Source organism: Phycodurus eques, chromosome 2 (genome assembly GCF_024500275.1).
Source record: "Phycodurus eques isolate BA_2022a chromosome 2, UOR_Pequ_1.1, whole genome shotgun sequence".
NCBI classification, from domain to species: Eukaryota; Metazoa; Chordata; class Actinopteri; order Syngnathiformes; family Syngnathidae; genus Phycodurus; species Phycodurus eques.
The window spans coordinates 32,771,928-32,792,483 of record NC_084526.1 but is presented as its reverse complement, the minus strand read 5'-3'; the positions used below and the strand labels follow the sequence as shown (position 1 = coordinate 32,792,483).

The following is a 20,556-nucleotide window of genomic DNA, read 5'->3' as shown; positions in this document are numbered from 1 at the left end:
GTAGAGCCGCTGCTCCTCCGCATTGAGAGGAGCCAGATGAGGTGGCTGGGGCATCTGATTCGGATGCCTCCCGGACGCCTCCCTGGTGAGGTGTTCCGGGCACGTCCCACCGGGAGGAGACCCCGGGGACGACCCAGGACACGCTGGAGAGACTACGTCCTTCGGCTGGCCTGGGAACGCCTCGAGATCCCCCTGGAAGAGCTGGATGAAGTGGCTGGGGAGAGGGAAGTCTGGGCGTCCCTGCTAAAGCTACTGCCCCCGCGACCCGACCCGGATAAGCGGTAGAAAATGGATGGATGGATGGATGGATGGGTGGAAATCATCTATCTGATGCAAGGAAATCATAGTGTATGAAAATCCATTATAAAGGTACTGTAACATTTTAAATAAAAAAGAGAGGGCACGTCAGCGTCGCGGTTCTGGGTTGCAGGGTTCAAATCTTAGCTCTGGCCTTCCTGTGTAGAGTTTGCATGTTCTCCATGTGCGTGCATATGTTTTCTCCAGCTTCCTCCCACATTTCAAAAACGTTCAAGTTTGGTTAATTGAGGACTACATTATCCATAGCTGTGACTGTGAGTGTGAATGGTTGTTTGTCTATATGTACCCTGCGGTTGGCTAACAACCAGTCCAATTTGTACCCTACCTCTCGCCCAAAGTCAATCGCAGGGCACATACAAACAGACAACCATTCGCATTCACAGTCACACCTACGGGCAAGTTAGAGTCTCCAATTTATGCATGTTTTTGGGATGTGGGAGGAAACCGGAGTGCCCGGAGAAAACCCACGCAGGCACGGGGAGAACATGCAAACTCCACACAGTCGGGGCCGGGATTGAACCCGGGTCCTCAGAACTGTGAGGCTGACGCTCTAACCAGTCGGTCACCGTGCCGCCTGACAGTAACTAATTACTTCAAAATCAGAATTTAATTGTTACTCCTTGTAAGATTGTAAAATACAGACGTCATTGTCCAACAAATGAAAAATCCGATTTGATTATTTGAAAACTATCTAGTGTCCTTATAAGTGGCCATGTTGAGCAGGGCCGATACTTAACAGCTCAGGTTTAAGGACCAAAACCACTGTTTAATCTCAGCGGCGACTCCAGATTAGAACAATCGCGTGGGCTAGTTAGTTTTAAATCAATATCAAATGTAAGTTTCTCACATTAAATGTGTGTTAAAGTATTTTTTTAAAGTGAGTGGTTAAAGTTTTAAATATCCAACCATCCATTTTCTATACCGCTTATGCTCATTAGGGTCATGACATGAGTGTGCTGGAGCCTATCCCAGCCGACTTCGGACGAGAGGCGGGGTACACTGGTTGCCAGCCAATCGTAGGGCTGAATGTTTACCTTTTGAAATTCTAATTCTTAAAAAAAAAAAAAAAAAAAAAAATCATACAGTAGCTCATTATTTTCTCATAAGTGAAGTAGTCACTTCAGCGTTCACACTGCAGCCATCACACTGTAAATTAGTTGCTCTTGCAGTGTGCTTTTGAACATAGTTTCATGATGTTATGTATATTTTACGGCGGCACGGTGTTGAGCTGGTTAGCACATCTGCCTCACAGTTCTGAGGACCGGGGTTCAAATCCCCGCCCCGCCTGTGTGGAGTTTTCATGTTCTCCCCGTGCCTATGTGGGTTTTCTGCAGGAACTCCGGTTTCCTCCCACATCCCAAAAACGTGCATGGTAGGTTAATTGAAGACTCTAAATTGCCCGCAGGTTTGAATGTGATTGCGAATGTTTGTTTCTGTGCCATCCGATTGGCTGGCGACCGGTTCAGGGTGTACCCCGCCTCCGCCGAAAGATAGCTGGGATAGGCTCCAGCAGCCCACGACCCTAGTGGGGATAAGCGGTACAAAAAATGGATGGATGTATATTTTATAGGTGCGTATCACTGAATTATGCAGATTAACAGCCTCCAAACACCAGGCACAACCTCACTGGCCTCAGAGAAACACAAAAGTGCTGAGGTCACTGGGGAGCATTGTGTGTAGTTCCTGTAGTTCTGTTAACGGCCACTAGGAGCAATAATGTGGTCTGAACCTAATCAGTAGTAAAGAACACTTGCGGTAATTAGTAAATGCATATCCTGTACTGTATAGCAGTGATTACCAACCACTGTGCCATGGCACGCTTGTGTTTCGTAAGAGATCTACATGTGTGCCATGGGAAATTATCTAATTTCACGTCCAAAAATGGTTTATTACCTCCAAATAATGGAGCTTTCTTCATTTGTCTACGCCAACAGTGTATAGTGACAGGCAGAACAAATAATTACTCTTCCACTAGAGCGCAGAAGGTACAATTAACCAGTGTATCCACTGACATTCCTATAACAAAAGTCATGGTTTCCTGCAAGTATATTTGCTTTGTGTTCACTAAACATCAGATTTCCCACTGAGTAAGTAAATAATCATGATTTCAGTTTTTCAGGGTTCACAAGGAATGACGTTATGCACCATCATTAAGGTTTATTCTTGGTAAATGATTTGTCTAATGTATAGCTTATGTTACTATCCTGAGAAATAAGATCCAACAATGTATAAATCTATAGTTCCAGTTTGTAACTCAATTACTCCTTTAAAGTATCTAATGCTAAACTTATATTATTATCTCCATCCATCCATCCATTTTCTGAGCCGCTCCTACTCACTAGGGTCGCGGGCGTCCTGGAGCCTATCCCAGCTGTCATCGGGCAGCAGGCGGGGTACACCCTGCACTGGTTGCCAGCCAATCGCAGTATTATTATCTCCATCAACCCCAAAAATCATCAAAAGGGTAACGTGCAGGGAGTCTTTGAAACAGAAGGGGACGAATCTACCTCATGTTATTTTTTCCTTCATTAATTTTCCATACCGCTGATCTTCACTAGGGTTGCGGGCGTGCTGGATACTATCCCAGCTATCTTCGGGCGATAGGCGTGTCATTGTTTTACCCTCTGATGTAGGCTTGACACTGAATAGGCCTGTTTTTCCTCATTCGGCGCCCTTTGCACAATGGTCATTGCACCGGACTATTGCGAGATTAGTCAGTCGAACTGCTGTAAGTGCTAGAGGACTCTGCATCTTTTTGCACAATTGTCAAAAAAAAAAAATAATTCGTACCGACATTACCAGATAACTAGCAACCCTTTATTGCTCAGTGACTGTTTTTCTCAATGTCTTTATGTCTCAAAAGTGTTCTCTGTCAATTGACTGTCTGTTGTCGTACTAGAGTGGCTCCAACTACCGGAGACAAATTCCTTGTGTGTTTTTTGGACATACTTGGCAAATAAAGAAAAAAAAAAATTCTGATTCTGATTCCCTTCCCGCTTAAGCCAAGTCACAAGCGAAGGGTGGTTTCTTCTTGGAATCATAGCCTCGCTGACATTTTTATTGCCTTTTTCGTCCCCTGCTAAAATACAATACACAGTAGCCCAGGGATCGTTTTAAGCAACTTTAGCTGAAGCTTAGGGGACTATTTTTACTACTTAAGCCTTTCTTCGGATTTCCAGGCACCGTGTGATGTCATCTGCCGAGTCAAGTTACATATGCTTAAATATGGCCTCTATATTTAAATATCTAAACCATACGATATTGTAATTATGATGACAGGTGCTTTTCATGTGTATTACATATCATAATAAACATATTCAACCCCTACAATGATGAGTTGTAAAATCGCCAACTGTTCATCAGTAAATTTGGCCTCTTTTGTAGATGTGCTTAGCAGAATTTTGATCAATTTTATATGGATTTTGAGTAAAAAAAAGTGCACCCAAAAAACGATACTTTACAATACTTTGTAATCTGTTACTTTGCACATTTGGTCTTGTGGTATGTTTTTGTTTAAATTAGCTAAATACCACTTCTCATTAGTAGGCCTATGCATCCATAGATCATTTAGAGTAAAGCACAACAATTATGTGTGGCTCATTAATTGCAATTATGTCAGGACATTTCATTCATTCAACATGCAAGGGCTTCAATTAGTTTTTGTTGCTTACAATGATGACTACGTACTGTAAAGTAAACATGAAAAACAAAGCACGTGTCTCATGAATGGCTTTAAGGCTTTAAATTAACGTAGACTGTAATGTTCATGCGGTACGGTGACCGACTGGTTAGAGCGTCAGCCTCACAGTTCTGAGGACCCGGGTTCAATCCCCGGCCCCGCCTGTGTGGAGTTTGCATGTTCTCCCCGTTCCTGCGTGGGTCTTCTCCGGGCACTCCGGTTTCCTCCCACATCCCAAAAAACATGCATTAATTTGAGACTCCAAATTGCCCGTAGGTGTGAATGTGAGTGCGAATGGTTGTTTGATTGTATGTGCCCTGCGATTGGCTGGCAACCAGTTCAGGGTGTACCCCGCCTCCTGCCCGATGACAGCTGGGATAGGCTCCAGCACGCCCGCGACCCTAGTGGGGAGAAGCGGCTCAGAAAATGAATGGATGTAATGTTCTTGTGTGATTTTGACCAGGCACACGATCGACCTCTAACCTTAGATTGATGCAGTATTATGCAGTGCACTTTTTGCAGTTCAGGTTTTGTGGACTCTTGTATAGTATTGGATTTGTGGATGGTCGTTCATCTTTTAGTTGTTGATACGTTTTTAAACACGGTATCTTTAGTTTTTAATTACACAATTATTGTAATATTCTTTAATCTTGCACCTGACAAATACCCTGTATTAAAAAAAGAACAATACTAAAACTCATACAAACAAAAGAATGTGAAAAACAAAAGTCAAAACGAAATCCAAACTCTACTTCTAAAAAGAAAATTCCAACCCTATTGAAAGCGAGGATCTCCCTGAATTGAATTCCCGCAAGAAGATCCTTGCCACATTTTAGCGGTGGCCTGAACAAGCCACCAGGATCCAAACTTCTGTGAGGCTCCAGGCCCCGTTTTCCGGGGAGCCACAGGAGATCCAGCCCTCCTCTGCTCCTTCGCCACCACGCTGCTCGCTCACGTCCCAACCGTGAGCGGCGAGCTGGCTCCGGCCGAGATTTCTCTTTCTGCCTGGATCCCGTTTTCCCTTCATCGAGCAGCTCCTTCTCGTTTTGTGCTTCCGGCCGACATTGGAGTGGAGCGGTCGGCGTGTTGGACCTCGCTCGCCTGGTCAGCTCGTCTTTGCGCTGCGCCTCCGTAGTCATGGATTGATTAGTGGTTTTTCCCCCTTCCGACCTCTGCCTGGTCCAAGTTGCGAAAAGAGTGTGCCTTAACCTGCGGCTCTCCTTCCCAGCTCCATGTTTCACCCGGACTCTTTTCCAAGTACCTGGCTCCGGATGCGTCTTGGCGGTGTACCGCTTTGAACTTTTTTTTTTTTTTTTTTTTTTTCTTGGTGCATATTCCGGATTTTTAATTTCTTTCTTTCTTCAAGGATTCCGTTTAAAAGTCGGGATTCCCGAAGCCTGCCGAGATTTATTTGTGAAAAGTGATGGCCGAGCGGGGAGCTGTGTGGCTCCTCTCTCTCCTCTCCTGTCTCACCTTTCTGTGCACGGAGAGCACGGCGGCCAAGCATGTCGACAAAGGTACACGTCTCGCTCGTTTTTCTCCCTGGTCTTGCTGATTTATTTATTTTTTTGTTTAGTTTTTTTTTTTTGCCATGCCCAAGTGTGTAAACTTCGATCAAAACACCGCCGTGGGGAAGACGGACAAAGCTCAAATTGTTGTGCTCCAAAAGCAGACATGACGGCTAATTGTGTTGCGCCTTTCACAATTTTGACAAGTTTCAAAGTACACTTGTTTCACCCGGCAACAGGCTACATTTGTCTTCCAAATCCTTCACCCAAATTGGTTTGCTGATTTGAACGTGGAATGCAACGCAAACACGTGTTTGAATGTGTTGGCCTCTCTACGCAAATAGGCACGTTCAAGCGAGGGAAGCTGCACTATCAGTCCAGTAGACATGTCATTTACCTGGGTGTCAATACACGTTTAGCTGATGGATAAACACATTCCCAATTCATTAGCTTTTCACCATCAGTCCAACTGGTGGTGTTCTGTTGTGGGAAATGTCACTGCCCCCCCTGTTCATTGTAAGACCTCAGAGAGCTATTGATTGCAGCCTAAGCTCCAGTCACTGTTGGCATTTTAAGCATAGCGATAGAAAATACCTGTTCGGAGTTTTTCCACATACCTCGTTTTAGCTGTGTTATCACAGCCGTTCAAGCGTGTGTTTGGAAAAGATTATTGGGCTCGACCAATGTGTGTGAGGAAAGGCTTGCTTTGGCTTCCTAAAGAAGAAAAGCCTTGGATTGACGGGTCTCTACTTGCGCATGGAAGCTTGATGAAAGAGCTCTCCTCCACGAGGAGCTCTGCAGTGCTGGTGGAAAGGCAGATAGAAAAGAGAGAGGGTGTAGTGTGGAGGAAAAAAAAAAAAACACCTCCTTGGTTTAGTAGGAGACCCATACAAAAGAGGGAGATGGGGGTAGGGTGAAACAGGCTGACTGTCTGGAAAGTAATAAAACCAGGAGATTAGGGGGGCCAGGGAGTTCCTTTGGGAGTTTTGATTGATTCCAGAGAATTGGACTGGGTCCCACACGCAGTGAGGGAGTCTCAAATTACTAAATATGGGGTACCTGCCCCCCCCCCCTCCCCCCATAGTCACTAGAAGTTATCTTAAAGTTGGCAGCAAAGTCTGTTGCATTTGGGTTGGGTACAGATTCAACAGATTGCCTCACTTTTAATGAAAGTTCTGTTGAAATGTGGCTCCTATTCTTCCCTGTTCCCTTTGCAGCGCCCTGCAAGTTGTTGTAACATTCCACAAAAAGTTTGGCTTTTGTAAACAAGTTGCTGCTGGCAGTGTAAAATCCACTTAGGCCCTATCTTATCTCTGTAATCCTGCTGGGATCGACTTGTGTGCTGATCGTCTCCCAGCGGACAATGCAAATAACTTGCTGAAATGTGTAAACATTAGGCCACCCTCTTTGCTTTTCCACAGCACTATGCACAAGATTTTATTAACACAAGACCACCTTAGATGTAACATCGCCTGCAGACTTCTCGAACAACAGTTGTTTTCATTGGCACACTGATGGTCTTCTTCAGCCTTTTCAAGACCTCCTGTCCAGTTCTGTTTTGGGTTGCATATTTTTCAAAGTAAAACACTTTTAAAGATTATTTTTTTTTGGGTGACGTTTTTTGTGTGTAAAATATTGTGAATAGAGTCTGTCAAGGAACTTAAATAGTAATAAATTCACGTCTGTTGTGTTCTTTACACTTATATATGGTACATGATCGTGTTATGGCAATAGGTGCTATATTTTAGTAGGCCTGGGTGTTGTTTTTTGGATTCTTCTGCTAAAATATAAAGTTGTCCCCTTTGTGTGTTGTGATTGGGAAGCTCTGGTGGTCCAACAGATTCTGTAGAAGAGACCAGTAAATTCAGCTTGAATTAATCATCCACCACTCTTTTTAAAACCTGTAATTAGGGCTGCCACGATGAGTCGACTAATCACGATGACGTCGACAAACAAAACCTTTATTTTTGTTGCACAACTTTTTCACAAACAGTATTTAACAGTTTCAGTGCAAAATTAATCTTTAAGTAAGAATACAGTAAATGACATAATAATAAAAAAAAAAAAATGGACCCCCAAAAATTATACTTTACCAAGGGCAAACTGAATAAATATGCTATCACAAAGTTTATTTATTTATTTATTTATTTATTTTTGAACTGCAGTCAAGCCAGCCCAAAATTACATGAGGGCAGTTGGTGTTCGAGAGGAGGATGCAGGAGATAGGCTTAGATGGAAAAGGATGACGCACTGTGGCGACCCCTAAAGCGACAAGCCGAAAGGAAAAGAAGAAGCCAGCCGAAAGTCTTGGCAGCCGCCACAACAATTGTTAATAGTGTCTTTCCGCGACATGCCACCTCTGCCTCTCTCTCTCTCTCTCTCTCTCTCTCTCTCTCTCTCTCTCTCTCTCTCTGTGTATATATATATATATATATATATGGCAGAGACTAATTGACTAAATAATCGGTGACTAATCAACAATCAAAATAATTGTTTGTGGCAGCCGTACCTGTAATGAGTGTACACACTTTCAGGCCTACAACACACAAAGCAACTCAGCTAAAAGTGACTGAACCGGACAATCGCAAAAAATACAGCTGGTTACTTCACGCCACACATCAGCCAAGATGAACCTGCAAATATAGTATATATAAACTTGCTGCAACCTGCGGAAAAACTCTGTGTTCTTATCGGGAAATAACATTTTTGTGTTGTGGAACCACAAACGACATGGCACATTTATCAATGAAGAAGCCGCAGTAGCTATATTATAATGATACAAAGTAACTAGATCGACGAAAAAGAAAATGTGTTGATATATTTTATAGGGTGTTGGTTCCATTTATTGACTGCACTTGTGGATTTCCGTGACAGAGACGATCCACGCTTCGTTGTTTCATCCACAGATCCAAAGGAGATTTTAAATATAGTTTAGTAGTATTTTAAAATAATATATATACATATATGTGTATATATATATACACATATCGTGTATATATATACACATATATATATACACGATATATAATGTAATGTTAGACTGGATGTTGCGTTGTACCCGGAAACATCATTTTTGTTGTGCAACTCTCCACACTTTGATACTTAATCTGCAGGTACATATGAAATTATAAATATAGTTAAGTGTCACACAACATATATTTTATACTTTATTGGTATGGCTTGGCAATGGTGGCAGGCGGCTGAATATTGCTTATACTCGTAAAGTATATTTTGGTTCTGAAAGCTAACGCGATATGACATGGCAATTTTGATTGTCCGTTACAGCCGTAGCATTGTGACAGCATCCAACAGCGATTTGAATTTCGAATTGCAGTAAAACTAGTGACCGAAGATCGGCTACTCATGAAAATGAGTTTGCGAATCCTGCAAACTGTGCAACAGTTCAGTTGGTTTCAGCTGTCTCTCTCAGTCTGCGGCAGTCCAGACAATTCCTAACAGGGCCATATTTGAAATAAGTATTACATACTGGTTTTTGTGGATTTTGACACAAGATTTGACAAATATGGTTGCAGTGTGTAGTCGTTGATACTTCCTGATTATACTTCAATCCATTGGGAGGAGAGAAGAAAAAAAGAAATCGCAATAACATGTCCAAGCAAAGCATCATACAGAGACACTGTCTACCATATTGAGTATACAATTTACTGGTTATTTATTTATGGGCTCAGAGTGTGCATGAAGTCCTAATGTCCTTTATCTAGGGATTTGGATAACTGTGCACTTTGCCAAGTGTTTGATTCATTTGCGCCACTAATGAATCCCCCTTCCTCCCATTGGAAATTTTTTTTGGTCTGCCATTGTAGAGAGTGGAGCTCACTGCGATCACGCTGCTCAGTGCTTGTGATGTAAGAGGTGGAGTCATGATGTCCCCACTATCATAGTGAAAAGTAGATTGTGCTGCCACTTTTTTAGAATAGAAACATCTTTATTGTCATGAACATGGCTGCATGCACATGAAATGTGTTCGCTGCATTTTACCCATCACAGTGAACACACACACTCGTTAGTGGAACACACTGGAGCAGGGGGCAACTTAAGTGCGCGGGGAGAAGTTCGGGGTATCAGTGTCTTGCTCAAAGACACCACAGCCATGAGTCCGGGAGATATTGGTGGATGGTCCAGTCGGGGTCTTGACCTTAGTTTCCCCACAGTGGGAGGCGATGAGCTTAACCATTGCACTGCACGCTGCGAGCAGGGTTTTAGCTACAAAGTCTGTGCTTGTAGGGCTTTGTGGGGAGGTCAAAATGACAGCAATTATTGAAATGATTTGCACTAAGTGTCACAGTTTATGGCGTGTAATTGTTAGCGGAGAAACCGATCAATATCTCCTGAACATAAGGCGTCACTTCTGCTGGTGCTTCTATTGGGGGTTACATGGGGCTGTGGTATTACCCAAATTAAACTTTCGGTTGCCTATTGTGGCACAGTAACACATTGACTTTTAGTTCATCCAACAATGCACTACTGTTGACGCATTTGCTTGTAAATTAATCTTGTTAAAAACATTGCACTGGGGGTTTGTACATGGTGTTTAACTTCAGCCAAGGCTTCAATTTTTTGCACAGTGGAAATAATGGACTTCTCGTAATTTTTCTGGATAGCAGAATTTGTGTGCATCAACTGTTTGTCCGGAGTTTAGGAACACTTGCACAATCATTTGACACACACTCATGCTAAAAAATACTGGGAGCCCCGGGGTGCCAATGTTTTTAGCCATGACTGTATAAAAGGACACATACGAGGGTCTGCACGATTATGGCCAGAATTCTAATCACGATTATTTTTATCAATACTGTGATTGATTATTCCTCATCTTAGGGAAAAATCTTTATTTGTATTGGACTACTTTTCAACAAACAAAATGTAAGTTTTCAGTGGAAAATTATCTTAATAATAATAATAATAAGATTGATAATAAATGGATAATAATACAAAATAAATGCACCCAAAAATTCTACTTTACCAAGGGTTAGCTGCATAAATGTGCTATTACAAGGCGCAATCACAAATTGCAACTTAATGGAAGCAAATACAGTTAATGTATGAACTGCAATAACAGCTGTGAGCACTGACTTTTCATTTGAAAATCTTTGTCAGTATAATGAATTGTGAAAGACTGGTACGTCTCCGGTGTTCTGCTTGACCGTTGGTCAGTCGTGCACGGTCACCAACTTTCCCTCTCGATTTACACCCGCCGTTTTTCCATTGGGTTCAGGCGAGCTGAAAAGTTGAAGTCAAGGCAGCCGCTACAACAATTGTTAATCGTGTCTTTCCGTGACACGCCGCCTCTCCACCAACGTGCTGAGAGGGCCAACTTCAAAATAAATCTTCATATATTACTACATTGGACATCAATGCCATATTAGGCTTTTATTTTGAAGTTGGCCCTGCAGCGTGTTGCCGGTGTTCAATGAAGCTTTAAAGTAGGCTTTACACGATCAGGATTTTTGGGGCCAATCACCGATCAGTGAGTTTAAAAAACCCCATAACCGATCACCGATCCGATCACAAGATGGAGCAATGTGTCTATTTAAATGACCTGTTCATTTACTGTATATACTTGTGTACTTAATTGCTCCAAAAATTATATTTACAATAAATAATGTATCTTTGTTCCTCTATTTATGCCAGTGAGGCATAGTGACAGACAGAACAAATGAATGGTCTTCTATTAGATGGCAGGATGTAAATACAGTAATTAATGTGTTCACTTTTTGTAACATTTTTGTTTGTTGGTGTGCCGTGAGATTTTTCAATTGTAAAATATGTTCTTTGGCTCCATAAAGGTTGGAAATCACTGCTCTAGTCAGATCGTGTATCCTAATCAGTCAGTTCAAACCAACACTACATCATGAGAGTAATAATGGGTGCTAACTTACTGTAATTAAATTACTTTAGTGTAATTAAATTACTTCACACACACCAAAACCTTCGAGCATGATTAGACATCACGCTGGCATGTTTACGTACAACCGTTAGTGCTAGCACTAGCTTGCTAGGCTACATAACGTTTTGTTCCCTGCTTGCGAGCCGTATTGTATTAAAAGTATGTGAACATATATCAAGCAATCCTTGAACGAACGTCTTCTCCAGAGCACCGGTGACCACCACCACACGTTTTTTCACCCATTTTGTTCTTTTTGGCACGATTTGGGCACGAAATTGGCGCGATCCGTTGTTGTTGTCGTTGCCATGGTAACGGGTGCTGGTCGCGTTGACCGGTGAGATGTTTTCTGGTTCCACCCCTCCGACAGTGTTTGATTTGACAAGATAAAGCCTAATGATCGTAAAAGACTGGATGTGATGGTATTGGAATACATGTCGTGTACTGTTGTCACTGTCTGACTGAGATACGGCAAGATTTTAGTAGTCTGACAAAGTGCAATCATGAAAGACCAAATTTGTCTTGTAGTCTGATCGAGGCATTTCTATCATCGACTGCTGTGAGCTGCATGGACCTTTAAAAAAGTTGAACGCTGTCAAGATGCTATAAAGCTGTCAGAGGTTCCCGGTATGACAACTTTTTCCAGACTTTATTACCCTAAGGAATGCTCCATTTTTCACATTCTTGTACATGTGATACACGCTTATTTGGAAGGCTCACTCTTTTCTTTTACCTATTTCAAAAAGGTTTAACTTTTTAATTGTACCGGTATTCACTATGCTGCTGTTGTGCTTACCAGGCTTCTTAGTTCTGCTGTGATTGAGTAATCGTGAGGGTTAATGACTTCTGGGGGAGAAGAGCCTTCCTTGGAATTGACATGTGAGAAGAGAAGTTTGAAATCAGGCCTTTGTTTTTACGTGTTTACTCTTTTCTGTGCACTAATCTTTGGTTATCTAATAAACACATCATGTCTGGCTTTTGTCCTGAAGCCTCCCTCAATGGCAGTATTCAGAAGATTGATCTTGTTGAAAATGGTGCAGTTTCATTTTGAAATTCTTGCGTGTCTGTCAATATTTGTTGAACAGTTTGTGGTAATGGGTATAATAGCCGATTGTATGGAGTTGATGAATTGTATCTTAAAGGAATTGAGGGAAAATGGAGTGCAAAACCTGGTTCCAAGGAGCATTGATGCTGACAATTCAGTCTCAAATAGATCACATACAGATCACAAACATTTATTAGTCTCAGTAGTTTGGCAACACTTGCCATGATCAGTTTATTGGCATCTAAAAACACAATTACGGTAATATATCGTTAATGTAGCGGCACGGTGGCCGACTGGTTAGAGCGTCAGCCTCACAGTTCTGAGGACCCGGGTTCAATCCCTGGCCCCGCCTGTGTGGGGTTTGCATGTTCTCCCCGTGCCTGGGTGGGTTTTCTCCGGGCACTCCGGTTTCCTTCCACATCCCAAAAACATGTATTAATTGGAGACTCTAAATTGCCCGTAGGTGTGACTGTGATTGCGAATGGTTGTTTGTTTGTATGTGCCCTGCGATTGGCTGGCAACCAGTTCAAGGTGTACCCCGCCTCCTGCCCGATGACAGCTGGGATAGGCTCCAGCATGCCCGCGACCCTAGTGAGGAGAAGCGGCTCAGAAAATGGATGGATAGTTAATGTAACAGTGAGGTAGTGAGTCTTCATATTGGCAGCCACTGAGGTCACAAATGACAGCAGTCTAACTGATTAATAACCTTCATTTGATTGTACCATACCTGCTGGAGCGCCAACATCCTGCAGCTCTCAGACATGAATTTATTCTCTGCTGTCTTTTTGGAGGACGTCCAGGATGTGATGAATTTACCTGAAGGTTTGGTGCACTGGTGCAGGTTTGTGTTGTCGTGCAGCTGTTAATCAGCTTGTGCTTCTAAGAGCAGTGCATTTTGTGAACTAATTGATCCTGTACCCATCAAAGGCTCAACACAGAATTCAGATTTTCTGATCATCTGCACTGTGGGGGAGTGTTTACTGTATATGGGAGAGACTGCATTCACACACATACTGTACATCATCAACTATGTTACGCAGAGAACTTCTCAGGCTTCAGTCAGTCAAAGGAGCTCTTCATATACTGGAAGGGTGTGGAGGCCCTCTCTCAGTCACAGAGAGTCAATTGTGGGCGCTACGTAATCTAGCCTGCTGCCATCTTCTTGTGCCCGGCCTGTGGCTCTTGGCAACTTTAGACATGGATGGCTGTTTGTGACTTTGTATACAAACTGATGTCCACCATCTGAACTTGAACTGTTGTTCTATCAACGAGGCTTTTGGTTTTCCTGACTTTAACTCCCATTTAAAAAAAAAAAAAAAAAAAAAAAAGTGCTGATTTTATATTGAAAAAATGGGTTGTAATTTTTTTTATGTGTGTTATTGCAATTCATTGTAAATGTCGGTGGCACGGTGGACGACTGGTTAGCACATATGCCTCACAGTTCTGACGACCCAGTTTGAAATCTGGCCTCTCCTGGGTGGAGTTTGCATGTTCTCCCCGTGCCTGCGTGGGTTTTCTCCGGATACTCCGGTTTCCTCCCACATTCCAAAAACATGTATGGTAGGTTAATTGAACTCTAAATTGCCCGTAGGTGTGAATGTGAATGGTTTGTCTATATGTGCTCTGGGATTGGCTGGGGACCAGTTCAGGGTGTACCCCGCGTCTCGCCCAGAGTCACCTGGGATAGGCGCAACCACGCCCGCAACCCTAATGAGGAGAAGTGGTATGGGAAATGGATAGATGGATGGACCCTAGACAGTATTATCTAAATTACGGTTGCCGTATTAATACATTCTGATAAAGGTTTTAAAAGCTTCATATGCGTATATACAAGTACTGGTGGGCGATATGGGCAAAAACATTTTTTATTGATGGACACAGCATTTCAGAACAACAGCTGTTGTTTATTTTGTAAAGTGCTTCATACATATACTGCAAAAAATTGCACAAGAATATTGTGTAACAATATTTAACAATTAAGAACTTAAAGTTATCTCCAGGCTGTATACAGGAGAATATGCCAAATCAGGTTTACGCAATGTTTTTTTTTAGTTAAGCTTTTGTAACAAAACAAAACAAAAACAATTTAGGTGACTGCTAAATGTAAACCTAATAAAATATTTTAAACCAAATAGATTTTTGTTTGTCACTACAGCACACTGTCGTACCAATTTGGCTAGAATACTGTAGAAAGAAATGTCGTTGATGGCTTTCTTTATGTCTTGCCAACGTTTACATGCTTTGTCATATGGTACGTGTTTGTTAAATGACTGCAATGGTTTTCTGAGTTTGTTGTGCAGATTTACTTATCTTTTCTTTAGTGGTAGTCGTGCTTGTGGAATTGCAAAATTTTAAATAATCCTCATACTCTGGGTTGGGAGGGTTACTTTAAAAATGTATTCCAATACAGTTACTTGTTACCTATGACGATGATGAGACGGGTAATCTTTTTTTTTTTTTTTTATTCATGGTGACAAGTTTGGCAGCTGGTAAAAGTGTTTAAATAAGTAAAGCAGTGGGTGATCTGTGACAGTATAGTGAGATATTTACTTATGGTGCGGTCATGCGGACAGTTTTTTTGTTTTTGTTTTTGTAAATGTTATTCAAAATAAATAAATCCTCCAGTGAATATACGATCGAAACAGCACTGTCCATTCTCTTCATTTCACTTTTAAACCGACTGGGTTTGGGAAGCCAGCACGTACATCGAGTGGCCTGTTTCAGTTTCCTGTTGGCCAACAAAAAAACTATAGATGCGGTCCATTGAGGTCCATAGCGACCATTCACCCACTTGTTAAGCTGCTAAACTCCTGAAAACGTTGCTCGGAGTCGGCCCACTAGTTTGAGAGCGAGAGTTTGTTTTGCTTGCTAGTGAGTCACATGACTGAATCATGTCCGCTGATTTGGCGAATGAGGACTTTATGCACTTCCTCCTATGCCGTCCATGCACCTGTTTTTTTTTTTTCTTCTTCTTCTTCGAGACAGTAGGAATACTTGCCCCCTAAACCTAATAACTGGTTAAGCCACCCTTAGCAGAAACAACTGCAATCAATTGTTTGCGATAACTTGCAATAAGTCTCTTAAAGCGCTGTGGAGGAATTTTGGCCCACTCATTATTGCAGAATTGTTGTAATTCAGCCACATTGGAGGGTTTTTGAGTATGAACCGCCTTCTTTAAGTCATGTCACAGCATCTCAATAGGATTTAGGTCGGGACTTTGACTAGGGCACTCCAAAGTCTTCAGCCATTCAGAGGTGGACTTGCTGGTGTGTTTTGGATTATTGTCCTGCTGCAGAACCCAAATTCGTTTCAGCTTGAGGTCACGAACAGATGGCCGGACAGTTCTCCTTCAGAATTTTTTTTTTTTGGTAGACAGCAGAATTCATGTTTTCATCAATCACAGCGAGTCTTCCAGGTCCTGAAGCAGAAAACAGCCCCAGACCATCACACAACCACCACCACCATATTTAAGTGTTGGTATGATGTTCTTTTTCTGAAATGCGGAGTTACTTTTATGCCAGATGTAATGGGACACACACCTTCCAAAAAGTTCAACTTTTATCTAGTCAGACCACAGAGTATTTCCCCCAAATTCTTGGGAATCATCAAGATGTCTTTTGGCAAAATTGAGACGAGCCTTAATGTTCTTTTTGCTCAGCAGTGGTTTTCGTTTTGGAGCTCTGCCATACAAGCCATTTTTGCCCAGTCTCTTTCGTATGGTAGAGTCATGAACACCGACCTTAACTTGCCAGAGGCAAGTGAGGCCTGTAGTTCTTTGAAGGTTGTTGTGTGATCTTTTATGACGTTTTGGATGAGTCTTCGCTATGCTCTTGGGGTAATTTGGGGCAGCTGGCCATTCCTGGGAAGGCTCAGCACCGTTCTGTATTTTCGCCATTTGTGGATAATGGCTCTTACTGTGGTTCGCTGGAGTCCCAAAGCTTTAGAAATGGCTTTATAACCTTATCCACTGATAGATCTCTATTACTTTCTTTCTCATTTGTTCCTGAATTTCATGATTTCTAGATTTTGAGGATCTTTTTGTCTACTTTACTTTTCTTGATAATGAAAAACATTTTAAAAACTGCATTTTATGTTTACTTGTGTTGTCTTTGACTAATATTAAAATTAGTTTGATGATCTGAAAGATTTAAGTGTGACAAAAATAAAATAAAAATAAAATAAATCAGGAAGGGGGCAAACACTTTTTCACACCACTGTAATTGACAATTGGCTATAACGGAGGACCCCCCCCCCCCCCCCCCCCGCCCATATTAGTCCGTTATCTCAAGGTTCCACTGTATATTTATTGCCCGGCATGGTATTTTTCCATGGCACTGATTTGGCATGCAAAGAGCAGCAGGATTCCAGAAAGTGGAGCCTTAGCTTTAAACCTTAACAGCTTCGATTGTTGCATTTAGACCAATAGTAGTTCTGAACTACTGATGTGAACGTCAGCTTGTTTCCATGATTCTCTTGGTAGCCTGTCAGGTTTCATTTAAACTCCCCCTTCTGTAGTATTAACCCTTGTTTCTGCAGCAAGATAGGAGCTGAAACGACTCTGTGAGCAGTGCAGTGTTATATAGAGGCTTCTTTGTGCTGTTGGGAGCACCCCTTTGGCTCCGGCTCCACTGACTGCTCTGAGCCAGTTTCATCTAAACCCTGAGCTCATCTAAAGCTGACAAGAGGTTGAGAGGCAGCTCAAATTGTGAAATTAGCCCTCTAACATCTTTTTCTTACACTGCCACAATGCCAAGAAAGTGGCCTACTCTTTTTATTATGATTTTGTGGCTTTCTTTTCAGTTGAACAAATGAGTCCCCAAGCAGCACTGTGAAACCCGGTGCCATTTCTTTTGTGCACAAATGTTAATGTGTAGCAAAACTTGAGGCATGCCAGAAAATTATAATTGCCCCTTGAAATTACATCTAAAGTACAACCTTTATGAATGCTTATTACTTGTAAGGGAAATATCAGGTCTTAAAGGTATATGTTATGGGCTTTTTTATGCATTAGAAAACAGCAGCTTGTGGATGGTTACGAGCAGCTAAGTCGCAGCTGTACAACAGAAAAAGAGAGTGACCACTGGCTCGATGTGACGGCATGTCAAAAGCATTTTATACACTCATAGCTTGAAATAATGACACCCCAGGGGTGGCAATATTTTTTAGCACGACTATACGTATTATCTATTCATATATGTTTCAGTGACACGGAAGAAGCTTTTACATAGTATGCAGTATTCCCATATATTGTGTGCTCCTCGCTCGAGGGCGTTATAACACGTCGCACACAAAGTCTTTGCCGTGTGTCTGTTGGCTTGTCGTATAGGCCAAAGTACAGACGTCAGTACTGAAAACTACTGCGCGGGTCTTTTTTTCCTACTCACCAGTGCATAGTAACCATAATAGAGTCAGAGGTATGCGAGAAGTAGTTCTGTTGCTGCCTGTTGAGGTCCCGATGGCTGTAGGAAAAATAGTTGGCACCGCAGCTGGTTTCAGCTTCTGCCTCTGTATCCAATGCTTTCTGCTCAGCCTTTTTCAAATCACACCGGTTTGAAGTGATCAGCACAGTTTGGAATGCTTGCTAGGCACCCATAGCTGACCACTTTTCTTCCCCTGTCGATTGACTTTCCCTATCCACTGGTCGCGTATTCCTTCTTCATTTGGAAAGTAAAAAAAAAACTCTTGCCGCTGCCTGAACCATATGTACAGCCAAATGCCACACAATAAACCACCGTGACATCGTTAAATCATACGACAACAAATATATAAGGACGGAAACAACAGCATGGAACAATAGCACACAACGCCGAAAGAACAGGATGTTTGGCTTGTGTGACGTCACAGCGCCGGATAGAGACGAAGACCGGAAGGTGCTGGATGCAAAAAGCAGAAGGCGCATTCTGCATAATATTTATCGATTTCTCTGCTGTATATCTCCTATATAATCACTTCGAAATGGCAGTGGTGGTTTGTAAAGGGGTTCTAGAGTTATCAAGAAAAAAATTAAAATCTTTGTCCTCTGACCTTTAAACTGAATTGGCTTTGGTGGTTTCAAGGTTTTGTAATGTGTTTTCTTCCACAATGCTGATGATGGCCATATAGGATTACAATCCTTTTCCTCTCTGAAGAGGGGTCAATTCCTAATGTGGGTTAGAGTCCTTGACCATTAGGGAAGTTGATAATCCGTGTGACAGTTTTTATACTCTTAACGTTTTTGTAGTGGTAGCCTATCAAAGTTATGTTTTGGAAACTAATTGGAGGATGCGTGAGCTCATGACAGATAGAAGTATTTGGATTATTGGCATTTTTTGGAGTTTGGTAGATATTCTTAGAGTTCAATACTTGCTTGCACTTTTATTTGGTTCAGTACCAGCTTTACTCCAACCACTTGCACCATGCACATGAGTTTCAGTCTTTGTTAGATAGAGCTATTGAGCAATAAAATCTTGGATGACAGAGTCGCTTGAGCTGTCTAAATGCAGACATGACCTTCCTGTGAGTGATATGGAGGAGGTAGCGCAGGATGAGCTTGGTGAAAGGGATAAGCAGGTGGAGGCAGAACTGTAAACTCCTGGAGGTGAAGATTTTCACCTGGCTTGATGTATTTGTAATAGGCAGTGATGGAAAGCAGCTGCACCAGTTCCCCCTGATTCCTGTACCAGTGGCACTCAAGGCTTGATTGTGCCTGGCTTTGTCCCCCCTGCTTGCTCCCCGGTTGTGACAGGTCACTCACAAACAGCACCAGCATGGCTGCGAAATGGATGGCAGCCAGCAGGGAGCACCTGCGGAGCAATAGCAAGCGAGCAGCATTCCATCACAGGACCCTGAGAACCAGATGTCATATGAGACCCCAGGGACGTGTTTGGGGTGGGGGATGGGGCTGAAGGGCCACTGACAGAGGTTTTAGTATGGTGGGCCAGAAAAGGAGTGGGAAAGAGCCATCTGCTACCAAATGATGTTTAATGAAGTGCCCCATCAAGAACACAGGGAGGTGAACATTGATGACTGCAGTTTAACTTGTCTCTTCATTTACACTCTCCTATTGAGTCAAAGGAGTGTTGGCTCTCCAACACTGGATGTAACTGGAAATACTTCATTTTGCTCTCACTATGATTGACAGTAATTATAGATAGGCTATACTAGGGGTGGTTAAAAATATGGACTCATCAATGCATTGCTATTATCCAGCCGGCAATTCAATATCGCTTCTGCAAATCCTCCGAATCGATTCACCTCCTGGCACTTTGTATGTGATCCGCATTCTATAGCTTTACTGCGCTGAGATTGTGCTGCTACAGTATGTGCTCCTTCTGTGTGTCTGATAATGATAGATACCACTGATTTCCTTTGTGATACGATATTGCAAATGCAGTCCCTCAAATGACTGAAGTATCAAAAGTATCGACATCTCTGTATTTTTGAGGATCGATCTTCTGGTATCAGAGGCATCGACATTTCACAGTGTCGATCCTTCCCCACTCCAGTGACGTCACTCCAGCCAGTGTAATGGTGTCTCGTCAGAGTAACGTTCGGCGGTCGTTTTGTTTAATTTGTGTGTATATTCGCTTGGAAATGGCAATCCATTCTGGTCAAAGCCTGCATACAGTCATCAAGACCCTCTGAGTTGGATTACACTGCAAAAAGATTTACTGGAAGATCTCTGCAGCGCCAGAGCCATCCCTGCAGGAGTGCCAGCATTGTGTTGTTGTTTTTGTTTCCACCCCTGCAATTTTTTGTTAGTGTAACCTCACTCCGTTATCTTCTTTGTCCACAATTATATAGTTTTAAAGTTGTGTAAAGGTCCAACTAAAGTATTTAGTTGTTTTATTTAATTGGATGTTTTTAAAGCATCTACATCACCACAAAAATCAAGTTCTGCGTTTTAAATTCAAATCACACCTTGTTTTTTTCTTAACCCAACCCACCATGTACACTGGTATTAGGTTTGTTATGCAGTTGTTACATTCATTTAAGTACAGCATTTATGAGAAGTAAAAAAAAAAAAAAAAAGAATACATGTAAACACGCCAAGCCTGTTTACATAGTCTTTTAAAATGATATAAAAGAAATATGACTTGTTTAGTCAGCCAATGCTTGTTGC

The 20,556-nt window shown here is 42.1% G+C and overlaps 1 protein-coding gene across 10 annotated transcripts in view; it reads left to right on the top strand.

The window, feature by feature from the left end:
* The first annotated feature begins 4,855 nt into the window (after nucleotides 1–4,855).
* neo1a (neogenin 1a) overlaps nucleotides 4,856–20,556 on the top strand; it is a 209,475-nt gene continuing 193,774 nt past the window's right edge. For all 10 annotated transcript variants that reach the window (XM_061670361.1, XM_061670360.1, XM_061670365.1 and 7 more), the window contains exon 1: nucleotides 4,856–5,514. In XM_061670361.1, the coding sequence (XP_061526345.1) occupies nucleotides 5,421–5,514 (94 nt within the window). In that variant the 5' untranslated portion in view covers nucleotides 4,856–5,420. The remainder of the gene's footprint in view (nucleotides 5,515–20,556) is intronic.